This window comes from Typopeltis vanoorti, chromosome 6 (assembly GCF_054136105.1).
Source record: "Typopeltis vanoorti isolate ZY-2024b chromosome 6, IOZ_Tvanoo_1.0, whole genome shotgun sequence".
Classification (NCBI taxonomy): Eukaryota; Metazoa; Arthropoda; class Arachnida; order Uropygi; family Thelyphonidae; genus Typopeltis; species Typopeltis vanoorti.
In genome coordinates this window covers 107,802,825-107,818,616 of record NC_143554.1, presented here as the reverse complement: position 1 = coordinate 107,818,616, position 15,792 = coordinate 107,802,825, and the positions used below count along the sequence as shown (strand labels likewise).

The window sequence follows — 15,792 nt, the reverse complement described above, 5'->3', positions numbered from 1 at the left end:
TACGACAAATAGTTGAGAAAGCATGGGAATATAGCAAAGATCTGTATTTAAGTTTTGTCGATCTGGAAAAGGTATATAACAAGGTGCCAAGAGAGAAGCTATTCAATACGCTACAGTTATATGGTGTCAATGGTCAATGGGGCATTATATCAAGCAATACTAAGAGTCTTTATTTGAGTTGTAAGTCAGCAATTAGAATTAAGGAAGTACAGGAAGATGGTTTAATGTTAAATCTGGTGTGAGACAAGGATGTACATTATCCCTGGGTTATTCATTATCTATATGGATCACATTATGAAAGAAAGTGGTATTAAACATGATATCAGAATTGGAGATGTTAATGTCAGCTCTTTGCTTTATGCGGACGATGTTATACTTATAAATAAATCCGCTACAAGTTTGCAAGATTCCCTGACTAAATTGTATAACTGTTGTAATAGATATGGTATGAAGGTCAGCATTAAAAAGTCAAAGACAATGAAAATAGGCAGAAACATTGAAACTATCAATTGCATTGAATGGAGAACTTATAGAACAAGGAAAACATTTCATCTACTTAGGCACGATTTTTAGTGAAGATGGTAAGTTAAATATGGAAATGGACAACAGAATCAACAAAGCTGGTATGGTAGGAAGTCAACTGAATAAATTTATATGGAATAAGAGAGAAAGTAGCCAAAACACTAAATTAGCTGTATACAAGACAGTGTTCAAACCAATTTTAACTTATGGATCTGAGAGCTGGGTCAGAAGTAAAACACTTGACCAAAGACTAGAGACCAGAGATATGAGTCCTGAGAAAGATTAGAGGCGTGAACAGATGGTATCAATGGCAATATCATATTAAAAATGAGGATATTAGGAAAGAACTTGTCATTGTCAGCATCCAGGAATGTGTTAGCAGAGCTAATCTCAGGTGGTATGGTCACTTAAAGAGAATGGGCAAGGAAAGATTAGCAAAACAAGTGTTCTCTGCCAGGCTGCCAGGAAAACGACCCAGAGGAAGATCAAGATATAGGTGAATTGATACAGTACAAAGTGCCTTAGACGATAGAAATATAAGATCTGATACTGTTGAAGTCTCGACAAGTAACAGACTGATTTGGAAGAAAATTATAGATAGGAAGTTAGTAATGATGTAAATTTTTCATGTAGTACTATCATTTCCTGTACACCCCTTGAGGGTACATGTCAGGAATTTGATGATGATGATGATTCATAGCACAGTTGATGTTTGTAGCTTGCTATACATGTCGTATGTATTCATCCCATTGTTTAAAAATGTGGAAGACTGGAAGCTGTAAGAGTCATGGATGCCAGTGAGAGGAGAATGAATGAATCTATTTGGAGCATCATGTATGGAGATTTGATGATTTGGGTGTGGGGGGGGGAGTATAGTGCTTGCCTGGTGGATTGATAGAGAGGATGGCAATGGCAGTGAAGAGGGATGAAAGTGTAGAGGAGATGTAGTAATATTGGTGAAATGTAGTGTGAATTGTGTAGCACGCGATATGAGGTTGATGTTAGAGATAGTGCAGCAGAATGTTTCAGAAGAAAGATTGCGATTGTGTTGCTCCAGTATGATAATGCAGAGTGGAGGAGAAAGGCAGTGATGATGAATAAGATGATTGCAAGAATGCATAGGAAAAGAGGTCTGGAATATGTGGATGTGTGGAGTACATTTGAGGATAGAAGAGAGCTGTATGCAAGAGATGGATTACATACATAAATGTAGATGGACCCAAGCATTTGGAGAGACTGTTGTTGTTTTCTTGGGCAAGTGAGTGTGTCAGAACAGGGAAACCAGAATTGCACAGGTGGAATGTTGTAAAGATGACTTCGTGTGGAGAATAATGGCTTGAGAAATGAGGGGGATAGTTACGGTGACCATACGTCCTTTATTTCACTGCTCTGTCCTTTAGCTTTATTTTTTTTCTAAAATGGCCATTTTGTCCTTTATTTTTTGAATTGAAATAGTAAATTGAATATTGGTGTGCAGAACATGGCCCATAGAAACATGAAACTGTCATTTCACTGGCACTCACTAGCAGCGTGGCATATATGGCTTTGTCATTGATGTGCGTGTGTAGATGTTGTAAAGTTATGTCACCAGTGAAAAGATCGAAGAATGACGAGTCCTGCCAACATAGATGAGTTGAAATTTTTAACTATTTCTCAAATAAATACATATATTTTAAAAACATTTTAAAAATTGTCGAATTTTGCTTATGTCTCCCTGGATCTGATGCCCCCACTGAATGAATATTTTCATTAGTGAACAATATGTGGACCAGTGGGAAAAACCAATTAAATATTGAAACATTGAAAGCATGCATTTATATCAAATGCAAATTTGATATAAATTGTATACAGTTTGATGAATTTTTAAAACACAAACCTGATTTACTAAAAAAAAGTTCATTCTTGTGAAAAGTATCAAAATTAAGGCATTATTTCTGGGAAAACTCCCATGTTACTCCTCTTAACTACCTCCTCCATTTCTACTCATACCATCCATATTCTGTTAAAAAATAGGTCATCCTATCACAATTCATAAATGCTTACAAGTTTTCAACTAACCATAATTATCTCAACACAGAAATAAAAAAACTAACATAAATTTTTAAAAATTGCAACTATCCCACACAGCTAATAAATTATGCAAACAGGACAACAAAAACCAATCAAAACAACACAACAACCAAAACAAACTTCCCAACACAAAAAGTTATCAAACTGCCATACATCCAGAACAAATACATAACTGGTAATTAACTTAAGGAATTTACAAGTTTATTGAAAATGGCAAAACCCATGAACTTTTCTAACATTAGGGCAGTCTGGTTGGCCAAGTGGATAGCATATCCACTCTCCAGCTAAAAGGCTGCAGGTTCAGATCCCAGCATGGACATGGATGTTTGTGATTGTCTGTGAAAATACTAGTGGTGCTGGTGGACAGTAGATGGCACTGGTGTAAATGACGTAGTTTGCTGCAGTTGGTGGATTTGAGTGGTGGATACGGAGAATTGTAGAGTAGGTGCCCTCCCTCACTGAGTCTTTGGACTCCTTGGAGGTGTCACGTAATAATAATAAAATTATCATAATCGATGGCTCAAAATTGGGATCACCATAACTAAGATAGCACTATTTTCAATTTTGAATTTACAATGGTGGAGCATGACAGTTTTTCTCCAGGAGATCGTGTGGGTTGTATCCAAAACATGGTCCGCAAAGCCAGATTGACCATAGTCGTAATTGCAGATGTATGATTTGTGTTCTTCTAAACAGATGGTTGCTGATCTGCCTGTCTGTCTGTCCGAAACCAACATGCTCCACCATAGTGAATTTAAGAAAGAAAGAAAGACTGTTTTAGAATCTGTGGAGGCACTCAGAAATCAACCGAATTTAAATAAATATGGTTGCATAAAACTTCCCAAAATTTGGGAAACATTAATTATCAGAAATCCCACTTTACATCCTAGGCCACTTAGATAGGACCACCTAGATAGAACTTAGAGTCACCCACATGTTTCACTTAGTATTGTGTTGTATTTGAGTATGCATTACAAGAGTTATTTATAATCCTTGAAGATGAATCATTTTAATCCTTTCCTAGTGCTGTAAATAGTCCATTAAACCTGCAACATGATGGAGGTCAGATGTTAATAATAATAATAATAATAATAATTATTATTATTATTATTATTGTTATTATTATCACCACTCCTGAGATTGGTCCATAAATTTACTATCTCTGTCTTGGAGCCTCCTTCATGCAGTGGAACTATTTTTCCCTCCTTCCACTCTCTTGGTACTCTCAGCACACAGCATAAACAGCCTAGTCAGAGGTAGCAATGTCACTTTTTTTATATACATTTTCATAATAATGCAAGCTAATATCCCATCTAATACTGTGGCTGGCCATATTTGCACTGAGATTCTTCAGTATACTAATTTCAATTCATCAACTTCAACTTTTATTCCCACATCAGTTCATGTCACATCTGCACAGAAATATCTTCACTTTGATGATAGACCCTCCACTCAGTAACTTTTCATAGTCATTCTTCCTTTTACTTGCCACATAGAAAAATAACTCTGTGGGATATTTCGACTTGCCTACTTATTGTGCTCTCATTATATTTGATAACTTCTGGAAAAAAAAGTTCTATCTGCTATTGCAAACAGAACTGGTTACAGACCCAAAAGTATAAGTATCAGAACCCAAAAGTATATGTAACCAGTTCCGTCTGCTATTGCAGACAGAAATGGAATCATATACAGTAGTCTGTGATTTCAGCTGAATTTAATTCCTTTATTACCCTTTATTACCATCTATCCTGTTTTTAACAGACCCAATTACTCTCTATGTGTTCCATTTAATCCCTTTCATGTGTTGACCTTTCTAATACCCCCACTCATATTTACTACTGTTTCTAGCATACCCTTTCCTGATGCTAATCTCCCTGACCACCTCAACACCATCACTCAACTCATACAATTCTATGCTGCATAAATTTCTCATTTTTATCAACTTTGCTTTCAAATCTTGGATTTGAAATTAATTTAAGATATGGTATGACAAGTATTGTGGCATTTAGGATGCAGCTTGGTTCCATAACTATATTGTAATAATAACAATAATGATAATTTCTACAGGCTTCAAATCTATTAACTTGTCTAGTGTTAGCAAATAATTTTTTTATATTACTATTACTATTACTGCTATTACAGTTATACATTCCCCTTCCCTACACAACACATCCTATCATTATGCAATAATTTTATAGAAAACTAATTGAAAATTACTAGTCTTCCTTAGCAAAAGAACAGATCAATAAAAAAACAGAAGCAACAGTCTGTGTGAGAATCAAATGTAATTACTTACACTTTGGTAAAAAGGGATAAAGTAAACATTCCTTTTGTAGAAGAATTCCTAACCATGAAAGTTCCTTCTTTGTTTTCTCTTTTAAGCAGGACTTCACATCGCTGCCTAGACATATCTCCAACATACCAGCTAAATATCAATTTAAGAGAAAAAAAATAATGGTATGCAGGTAGTAACTTTCTAAAAGAAAGTGCAGAAATCATATAATGCAAGGTTTAGGTAAAATTAAATTCATAATTACAAAATAATAAAATTAATGTCTTAACTACTGAAAGATCTTCAGAAAAAAATAAAATAAATAGTGAGGTCGTTTAATTATTTTGCGATGAGAATGGAAGTTTAAAGGACATGGCATAGACCACAGCTGGAACCATGAAGAAAAAGAAAAGACATTCAGCCATTTTGAAATTTAAAAATAAAAAAATATGCTATTCTTCTTATATACATAAGAAAAGATTATAAACTCTTATTGTTTTCCATATAAGAAGTAAAAAAAACAACAAGTTTGTAACCTTGATTGATTCAGTTTCACCAAAAGAATTTGGTGTTACTGAAACTGATCACAGATAATATCTTGCCAGGAAAAAAATAATTTAAAGAATTATAGGGCATATTCTTGAAGTCTAAAAAAAAAAAAATGATTGTGGGTGTGAAGTACTGCTCTTGATAACAGAAGCAAACAAGACTAGATGTTTAAAATATATTATCACTCTGGAAATATTAATAATTCTTGTTCTTAGTAAATGTTATCCTGCTGATGATCTTGATAAAAAACACCTAAAAAAGATCAGAATAATGTTATCCAAATCAGACAGGATTTTTCCAAAAAAGTCTCTTGGTACCGATGATATTTTTTTCTTTGACTGTTCTGAAGATTTGTGTTCCAGAGTTAACTCCTGTTCTATATCACTTTTTAATGCTGATGCTGGATTGCAGGAAACTGATGAAGCCAGGGATGTTGGGGGGGGGGGGGGGGTGGGGGGGGGGATTGCAGCCAGAGAGTTTAATTTCACAGGGAATATTGCAAAAGTTGGCAAAACAGCTCAAAGGATAATTATGATGTTGCAGTTGCATTGACAAGTATAGATAAGAGGTTATCTTGTTATTGTGTAGGCAAAAAGGGAAGAGGATGACCTGCGATTTAGGGAAAACAGTTGGATTTGAACAAGGTTCTGGGATGAGCAAGAAGAAAAAGAAATGGTTCGAGGAAAGTAGTATGGAGAAGTCACATCTAATAAGTGGTATCAGTCAAATTTTTTGTATATCCAGGAATGAGCAATTATGTTTGTATACAAAAGCTAGAATATCAGAAACAGAGGAAATAAAATAGTTGCACTGATTGAATTTGTTTACCCAAAAATTGTTGGAATAAGTGAGACATGGTTGGATGAGGATGACATCCTGCGAGGAATAGAGATGGAAGGGTATGATGTATTTTGTGAAGATAAAAAGGGCAGTGGAGTGCTATTGATGATAGAAAAAGAGTTATGTCCATTACAAGGTAGGGATGCAAGGAGGAAATAGTGGTAGTGGTTTAGAGACAGTATGGTGTGAGATAGAGGTGAACAGAATGAAATATCTCATTGGATGTTGCTACAGACCTGGTAATGTGGAAGGTAAATGACCAGAACATGTATAAGCAAATTATCCAAGCAAATGGGAAAAGGGTGATCATTATGAGTGATTTTAATTATAGCAATATAGATTGGATGACGAGCTAGCAACTGGAAGTAAAGAAAATGAATTTCTCGAGTTTTTGAGGGTCTTGGATCTGATCATGAAGGAACTTTATGAGCTTCATAAAGTTCCTTCATCCTTGTGAATGCAACATCATTGAGAGCAGTGGACAATGAGGTTGAGAGACTGACTGTGACTGAGAAAGAAGTATATGGGGAATTACGCAAATTTGATATTAATAAGGCTGTGGGATTTGATGATATATCACTACGTATTTTAAAGGAAATGTACTAGGGAGGTGACACCTGCCTTGACATATTTGTTTAATATGAGTCTTACACTGGGTCAAGTTCCAAAGGAGGCAAAAGGAACTCAAGATTGTACTGCTTCATAAAGGAGAATTCAAGCATCAAATTATAGGCTAACCTGTGTATCAGGTGTTGTGGTTAAAGTGCTGGAAAGGCAGGTAAGAATTAGGGTGCAGAATTGGGTTGACAACAATGGTATTATATTATAACAATGGAATGCTCCCTATGAGGATAGATTGGAGAGTTGCAAAGTTTAGTTAACAGGCAGAAAAGAGCGGACACGATACAAACTTGTAAGTTACTACAGGGGTTGTATAACATTGATATTAAGGAAATTTTTCAATACATGATGAGTAGGAAGATAACTAGGGTGACCCCTGGAGATTGTCTAGGAGCACAGTTAGTAAGGGTGTGAGAATCAGATTTTTTGCTTGGAGAGGGTGAATGACTGAAATGTACTGCCACAAGTGGTCATGCACTGTCAGAACACAAATGAGTGTTCTGACAGTGCATGAGTTTAAGGAGAGATATAATAGGCATGATAGGATGTGAATAATGATTTGTGCAGGCCGCCTCCCATGATGAGCCTTCTGACACCATGAGGATGTCTGTAATAATAATAATAATCCTTTTGGATATTTAAGCCCAGTGGCCTATTCGGGTCTCTAGTTCTTTACATCTTTTCCTTTGTCATCCCTGACTTTCATATCTTCAAAATGGGTATTATTGAAGGATCTTTTGGGGGTAATCTTGAACTGACTATTCTTTCAATAAATTCAATCCACTTCTTTCAGTATTCATATATTTTGTCCTAAAAAAAATGAATTTATTTTGTCCTATGTTGAATCTATTTTTAGTTCTTTATGTATTTCTGTGCTTTTTTTTTTTTGTCCCAGAGAGTATAGCCTGCTATCCTTCATAGGAATTTCATTTCTCCAGTTTCTATTATTTTTCCTCTGCAGTTTTTATAGTTCATATTTTACTTCCATATAAACTCTTTATAATAGTTAATGGTATCCTATTCTCCTCATACACAACCTGCCAATCACCTATCCTACTGATAACTATTATCCAACCTCATCCAATTCATTCTAGTTTAGTTACCATTTGTCATGTGGCAATCCTGTTGCAAATTTCTTGTTAAACAATTCTTGTCAAGAGCATACTGTTATCTCTATGAAGCATTCCTTTAAGACTTGTTATACATCTCTTGCTTGTTTCTTCCTCATGTCCAATGCCTTAATTATCTTATTCATTCTACCTCCTGGATAGCTATTTTGGAATCACTAATTACCTCTTTTACTCTTTTTTTCTTTCATTCTATTCTCTTGCAAGCTTTCATTAGTTTCCTCTAGATGTCTAACATCACTCTGCATATGCTTCATTTCATTTTTCATTTTCAATAACTGTTTCATCAAATCTTGAATTCTGACAATTTCACTCTCTGTCACCCCTGCAGTCTCGCTACCTCTCATTCTGCCACACCTTATTTTCGTTTCCCTCATTCATACTTTCTTTCTTTCGCTCCCTTATCACTAACTTTTGCTTCTACGTTCTCTTTTGCTTCTACATTCTCTTTTTTCTTCTATGTTCTCTTCTAGTTTCTCTAGTGCTCATTTCATTTCTGTTTGTTTCATGAACACCATCTTCAATCTTTTTGATCAGTTTCACATTCATTGCCTCGTAGTCTAATAATATATCGCACTTCTGACAAATCCATACTTTCTCTCATCTCTCTCTCTCTCCACAAACACATCTCTTACACTCATGACATCAAATCATTTTTGAAAAGTCTATGTCATTAATGCCACTTTATTTTTGCAGTGCTCATCTAGTCATCCTGGTTGACGCCCGCGTGGTTGACCTCGTGATCGCAATTGTGTTATACTTCATCAAATTCCTAACATGTATCCTCAAGAGGCATACAGGATATGATAGTATTACATGAAAAACTTACATCACCACTGACTCCTTATCTACAATCTTCCTCCAAATCAATCTGTTACCTGTCAAAACTCCATTACCAGATCTCATATTTCTGTCTTCTAAGGCACTTTTTTATTCTATAAATCCACCTATATCTTACTCTTCATCTGGGTGTTTTTCTTACCAACCTGGCAGATAACACCTGTTTTATTAATCTTTCCTCACCCATTTTCTGTTTAAGTGACCATACCACCTGAGATTAACACTACTAACACATACCTAGATGCTAATAATGTCAAGTTCTTTCCTAATATCCTCGTTTTTAATATGATATTGCCATTTATGCCATCTGTTCACACCCCCTAATCTTTCTCAGGACTCTCATAGCTGCAGTCTCTAGTCTTTGTTCAAGTGTTTTGAACAAAGACTAGAGACTGCAGATATGAGAACTCAGCTTTCAGATCCATAAGTTAAAACTGGCTTGAACACTGGCTTGTATGCAGACATTTCATTTCTGTTTCATGAACACCATCTTCAATCTTTTCAGTCAGTTTTGTATTCATTGCCTCGTGGTCTCATAATAACGCACTTCTGACAAATCCATACTTTCTCTCGTCTCTCTTTCATTCTCTCTCTCATAGAAAATGCCAGCCTGGCTGGCCGAGTGGTTAGCGTGTCCACTCTCCAGTCAAGAGGGTGCAGGTTCAAATCCCAGCGTGGGCATGGATGTTTGTGATTGTGTGTGGAAATACCAGTGGATGGCGTTGGTGTAGTTGCAGTCAGTTGGTGAATTGTGAGTGGTGGAAGCAGAGTTGTAGAGTAGATGCCTTCCCTCGATGAGTCTTTGGACTTCTTGGAGGTGACAAATAATAATAATGATAATAAATATCAAGAAGTGGCAAGATATTCTGGAGGTTGTTGAAGAAGCTCAGTATTGGAGGAAAGGAAGAAAGATGCTGTAAAAGGAATTACAGCTAATTTAGTGTTTTGACTAATTTCTCTCTCATTCCAAATAAATTTATTCAGTTGACTTCCTACCACACTAAATATGTCGATTTCCATATTTAATTTACCATCTTCACTAAAAATTGTGCCTAAGCAGCAGAAATGTTTTACTTGTTCTATAGGTTCTCCATTCACAATGCAGTTCATATTTTCAATATTTCTGCCTATTTGCATTGTATTTGTCTTTGATTTTCATTCCAAATTTATTACAACAGTTATTCAATTTAGTCAGGGAATCTTGCAGACTTATACTGGATTTATTTAGAAGTATAATATTATCAGCATAAAGCAAAGAGCTGACATTAACATCTCCAATTTTGATATCAGATTTAATACCACTTTCCTTCATAATGTGATCCATATAGATAATGAATAACAGAGGGGATAATGGATATTCTTGACTGACACCAGATTTAACATTAAACCATCTTCTTGTACTTCCTTCAATTCTAACTGCTGATTTACAACTGAAATAAAGACTAAGTATTGCTTATTTTCAATATGAAATTCAATTTATCCTGCTCAAGACTAAATGGTGATCACTTCCGATTTCAAATCCTCTGTACACTCTAGTGTCCTGCACCAGTGATTAAATGTTACTATCAACAATAATATTGTCAATGAGACTTTTCTTATTCCTTGCCTCTTCTCTCCATGTGAATTCGTGCACATTTTTATGTTGGAACATTGTGTTAGTAATAAACAGTTGATGTCCCGAGCAGAAATCCAACAGGTATTTGCCATTATTATTAGCTTTGCTCTTTTCTCCAAATTTTCCAAAATATTTTTGTATGTCTGACAATCATTTCCTACTTTGCTATTTAGATCTCTAACAAGGATCAACTTTTCCTTTTTCATTGTGTCAGTTTCTTTCTCTAAAGCCTCAAAAAATTCCTCCACTTCTACCTTAGTGGAACCTTCTGTGGGACCATAGGCACAAATAAGTCTCATTGTCCAGTTTTCCATTCTGTTATTTGCCCTCGTTACTCTACTTGATATTGCCTGCCATTCAAGAAGATTAGCCTCGTATTTAGTGTTGAATACTATAGCTATTCCTTCATTTCCTTGATTGTCATTTCCTTAATATAACATTTTGTATTTACTGCTCAGAAAGATCTCACCAGTTTTTGTCTTTTTTGTTTCAGTCACCCCTATTGTGTCGATCTGATACTTATCCAATTCCTCAGTTAGCTCCATTTTTTGTCATTCAGGCTTCTTATGATAGTACCGATCTTGAACTCAGGTGATGTTAAATTGGGGCGTGATTCAGAATTTGTTTCAGTAGCTGACTTTTTGCTGTTTGCCCTGGTTCCCTGGCAAAAATAACATGGGCCTTGTTTAACCAGGCAATTCCCCAGCCAGTATGAAATTCTGTCATGTTGTACCATCATTTTATATTGGTTTAAACCAATAAAAATATAATTTGGTTGGCTAAATCCCAAATTGCCAGTCCATCCTTGTTTGTTCAGTATCCAGGTAAATACCTAACAGGGTGCTCCACGAGAAGGTGAGGATTGGACATTTGGTCAGAACCCTGGTCAGTTCTCCACATTCCTTAAAAAGGCTACGTGGAGGTCTCCTCCCAGTTATACAGCTTTGACTCTTAAGCACTCCTCCTGTGTTATACTTAAAAAAGGAAATTTCAACTAAAATCAGGCAGAAATCATGCTAAAAATCACACATACACACTTTGTTATCAAAAATAAATAGTACAACCCTAAAATTTGTGAAATATTACCAATTATTACTCAAAATAGCACTAATCTTTCCAAAGCTTTTTCCAACACTATACAAAAGTTGAAAGTTTATTTTTCACTTGGTTAGAGTATAATAAATTTAGTTTAATCCTTTATCCAAGTGTGAGCAAACAAAGTTTGCGCCTGAAATATCTTCAGGACTGGGGTAAGGTGATACAGCACCAGGGCAACTCGTTGTAAAGTTGGAGCAAGCTACCAACACTCCTGTCTCAGTATCTCCTATAATGCAAATAATGCAAAACACATCTCCTTGCGGATGTCTAATGTTATGCATTAAGGGAAGGGCCACTACCCAGACTAGTTTCAACCTTTATTGAGGTCTCTTCAGTGGGAGCCAGGCCCAAGTTGAGATACCAGGCAGAAGCATTTGCAGGTCATCTCTACCTATCGGAGTTGCCAAATGGTGTGCCACCCTGTATCTCAACTTGGGCCTGGCTCCCACTGAAGAGACCTCAATAAAGGTCGAAACTAGTCTGGGTAGTGGCCCTTCCCTTAATGCATAACATTAGACATATCCGCAAGGAGATGTGTTTTGCATTATAGGAGATACTGAGACAGGAGTGTTGGTAGCTTGCTCCACCTTTGCAACGAGTTGCCCTGGTGCTGTATCACCTTACCCCAGTCCTGAAGATACTTCAGGCGCAAACTTTGTTTGCTCACACTTGGATAAAGGATTAAACTAAATTTATTATACTCTAACCAAGTGAAAAATAAACTTTCAACATCTTTCTCTAAATCCAGAGTAATTTATTAAAAAAGGGTGGCACACCATTTGGCAACTCCGATAGGTAGAGATGACCTGCAAATGCTTCTGCCTGGTATCTCAACTTGTCTCAACTTGGGCCTGGCTCCCACTGAAGAGACCTCAATAAAGGTCGAAACTAGTCTGGGTAGTGGCCCTTCCCTTAATGTATAACATTAGACATATCCGCAAGGAGATGTGTTTTGCATTATATAGGAGATACTGAGACAGGAGTGTTGGTAGCTTGCTCCACCTTTGCAACGAGTTGCCCTGGTGCTGTATCACCTTACCCCCAGTCCTGAAGATACTTCAGGCGCAAACTTTGTTTGCTCACACTTGGATAAAGGATTAAACTAAATAAACTAAATATTAAACACTATACAACTTTCGACCCTCTAGTGGATAGCCAGATATCCATATGGAACAATTGTAGTATCACTCATAGATAAGCCAGACCAGCTTATCTATAACAGCTTGAAACAGGTAATGCTTGAAATTAAGCTTATATTCAGCCCATCAAAAAAAAAAAAAAAAAAAAGTAATAAAAGTCAGCTATCAATCTATTATCCCATTGCTCTCATTTCAGTTTCTCTCAAAAATCAGGAAGCAGACTATCAACATCTCCTAGTTATCAACATCCACTTTTGGAAACAAACCATGGAAGGTTTGAAGAAATTCATGGTATCTTAACATTTCCAGGGTATTTAGCTTTATCTGGCAGATACCTCCTCAACAAAATATCATTTTATGGTCCCTTCTACTCTATGCAGCTGGATCACCAGTTTCCTTTCTGACTGTTTATTACATAGTATGGCAGATTGGTTCTTCTTATCAGATTTCTCACCAATGCCAGAGTACCTTGGGGCTTTGTACTTTCACTCATTTCCTTCTGTATTATATGACTTTCTTTCACTGACCTCAAATCCTATTCATAGTTTTTCTGATGATAGTACACTCCACTTCTCTTCTTTATTTGAAAAACCTTGCAGTGCACAGCCATTCTAAGCCTCAAGATATATTATAACTAATACCTTAAAATCTGATCTTTTTGATATTTTTCAGTGGAATGATGATAACCGTTCTGAAATTCGACATGACCAAAATAGTCCACCCTTATTTTCTATCTCTTCTCACTTTTGATAATACTCAGATCTTCAAACAAGATCATATTTCTCTTCTTTAGCAGATTCATGTGTAGCTATTCCAGGCACAAGCACACACATCACAGTTATAGTCTCTTGAGCCACCAAAATACTAAGCATCCTTTTCCATTCAAGACACTTCTCACCTGTATGACCTCAAATACTATATAAACTCACATTCATCTAATCTTGGGATACTGTACATATATTTCAGGAGAGGCACCAAAAACCTTCCCAAAAATTCCAGATGCCATCTAAAACTACCAATCCAGTTAAGTAATGACCTCTCTCTCTGTATGTTATGCATTTTGGGATTAAAAGATTACCAGCTGTGTAATACATTGATGGAATGGTACTCCAAGAGATTGATGAGACTAGAGACTTAGGGATGTTGGTGAATAGGGAGATGAAGTTTAGGGGACACATTGCTAAGGTGTCCAAGATTGCACATAGAATTACTTGGTTATTGAGGAACACACTAACATCCAACGATAAAGAGGCAATTATTCCCCTTTATAAGGCGTCGATACTTCCACATTTGGATTACTGTGCTCAGGTCTGGTCACCTGGATTCCTTGGAGATGAGGAGGTTGTGGAGAGGGGTTCAGAGGAGAGTGACTAAGTTGGTGAGTGATGTAAAAAATGCTCCTTATATTGATAGATTGAGAGCTTGTTGATTGCAGAGGTTGGTTGATAGGTGGAGAAGAGGGGATATGATAGAAACATTTAAATTACTAAAATGTTTTTATAAGATTGATGCAGGGGAAATGTTTCAGCTGTGTGATAGTGATGGAAGAACAAGAGGTCATCCCTGGAAATTAAGGAAAAGTGTGGTTAACAAGGGTGTGAGAACGAGGTTTTTCACCTGGAGAGTGGTGAATGAGTGGAATGCATTGCCTGACTCAGTTGTCAGTTCGTCTCTAAATGAATTCAAGAAGAGATATGATAGATATTTTTTTGATAGTTTGGGTCTCCCACAATGAGAGTCTACTGACTCCATAGAGATACCCGTAATAATAATAATGTGTGTGTGTGTGTGTGTGTGTGATGTTTTGTTTCCTCATTATGCTTATTCAATAAGTCTTTTCATGAACAATGTTCAGATAAACTGGGCACCACCACCACCATTCTGACTGCATAACACAAGCAGCTGTGATTCAGCTATAAACTACCAAACTAACTTCTCTTCTTCCTCTTTTCATTCATTCATCTTCCTCTGTACTTTGAAACAGCCTTCTCACATTATCTCTTCCAAAGAATATAACCTTTAGTTGTTCAAGAAACATATCAACAGTATCCTATTTTCTCCTTATCCTCTTGCCCACACACATCACTGACATGCTATACATTTTACAACCTTTCATATGTGGAGATTATATTTAAAATAAATAAATAGAATAACAGTACTGGACTAATAATATTCAGCTTAGAAGTGAAATTGCAGAAGGAAAAATTTTTGACTTAATCATGCTTGTAATAAGAGTAATTCATGACTCATTATTGCACTTGGCTTAAAGAGTTAGCACCATGACTCCTAATTGATCACAAGAAGCTATCATTGCCTTCAGAAATAGAATATATTAATCTGAATAAAAAATGGATTTGATGTTTAAATATGCAAATAGTTATTACCTTCATTGATAAAACTTTAGCCAATAGCAAAAATGTGCAAAATATCTTAATGACATTTTGGTTTTAATTTAACCAAAAAATTTTTATACTCACTTATGCTGTCTCAAGCTACCTCCATTTGACTTTTCTTCTACATAATTGCTTGGAATATAGCCTACATCACTATATATATACATATATACATTAAGAATACAAAATATTATTTACTATAAAAAATAATTATAATAAACTGAAGTAAAAAATTTTCACACCAAAATTAAACTGCATATTATTAGAAAAATTAAATACATTTTATATTTACATACTATGTAGCCTATTAGCCCTTCACAAAGTACTCTTAAAGCATACTTCAAGTACTGTTTTAAGTAGTACTTTGAGAAATAAATAAAATACTTCAAATATTCTGTTATCTCAGGGTATGAAGTTCCATGTGACTGTGATTGGCCTACTATCGACAGACAGGAAGATCTGTTAACATCTGCCTTGGAGAACATAAAATACACATTCACTACCATTATTATGGCAAGTTTGGACTAGCAGACCATGCTTTGGACACCCCTTCACACAGTATTAGATTCATAGTCATTACAGTTCAGAAAGAACTGTAATGACTATGAAGCATTCTCCTAACTGAACAAGTATGACTGCATTAATTTGCTCGAGAGTTATCTTAAGATCAACTCCTACATAGCTGTAATACTTCTTTTATACAAGA

General features: G+C 35.8%; 1 protein-coding gene across 1 annotated transcript in view; it reads right to left on the bottom strand.

The window, feature by feature from the left end:
- Nucleotides 1-15,792, bottom strand: part of LOC150105783 (tyrosine-protein kinase Btk-like) — a 173,239-nt gene that overhangs the window by 103,842 nt on the left and 53,605 nt on the right. The window contains exons 5-6 of the mRNA XM_090393586.1: nt 15,171-15,239; nt 4,889-5,017 (exon numbers count right to left, since the gene is read on the bottom strand). Coding sequence (XP_090249712.1) covers nt 4,889-5,017; nt 15,171-15,239 — 198 coding nt within the window. The remainder of the gene's footprint in view (nt 1-4,888; nt 5,018-15,170; nt 15,240-15,792) is intronic.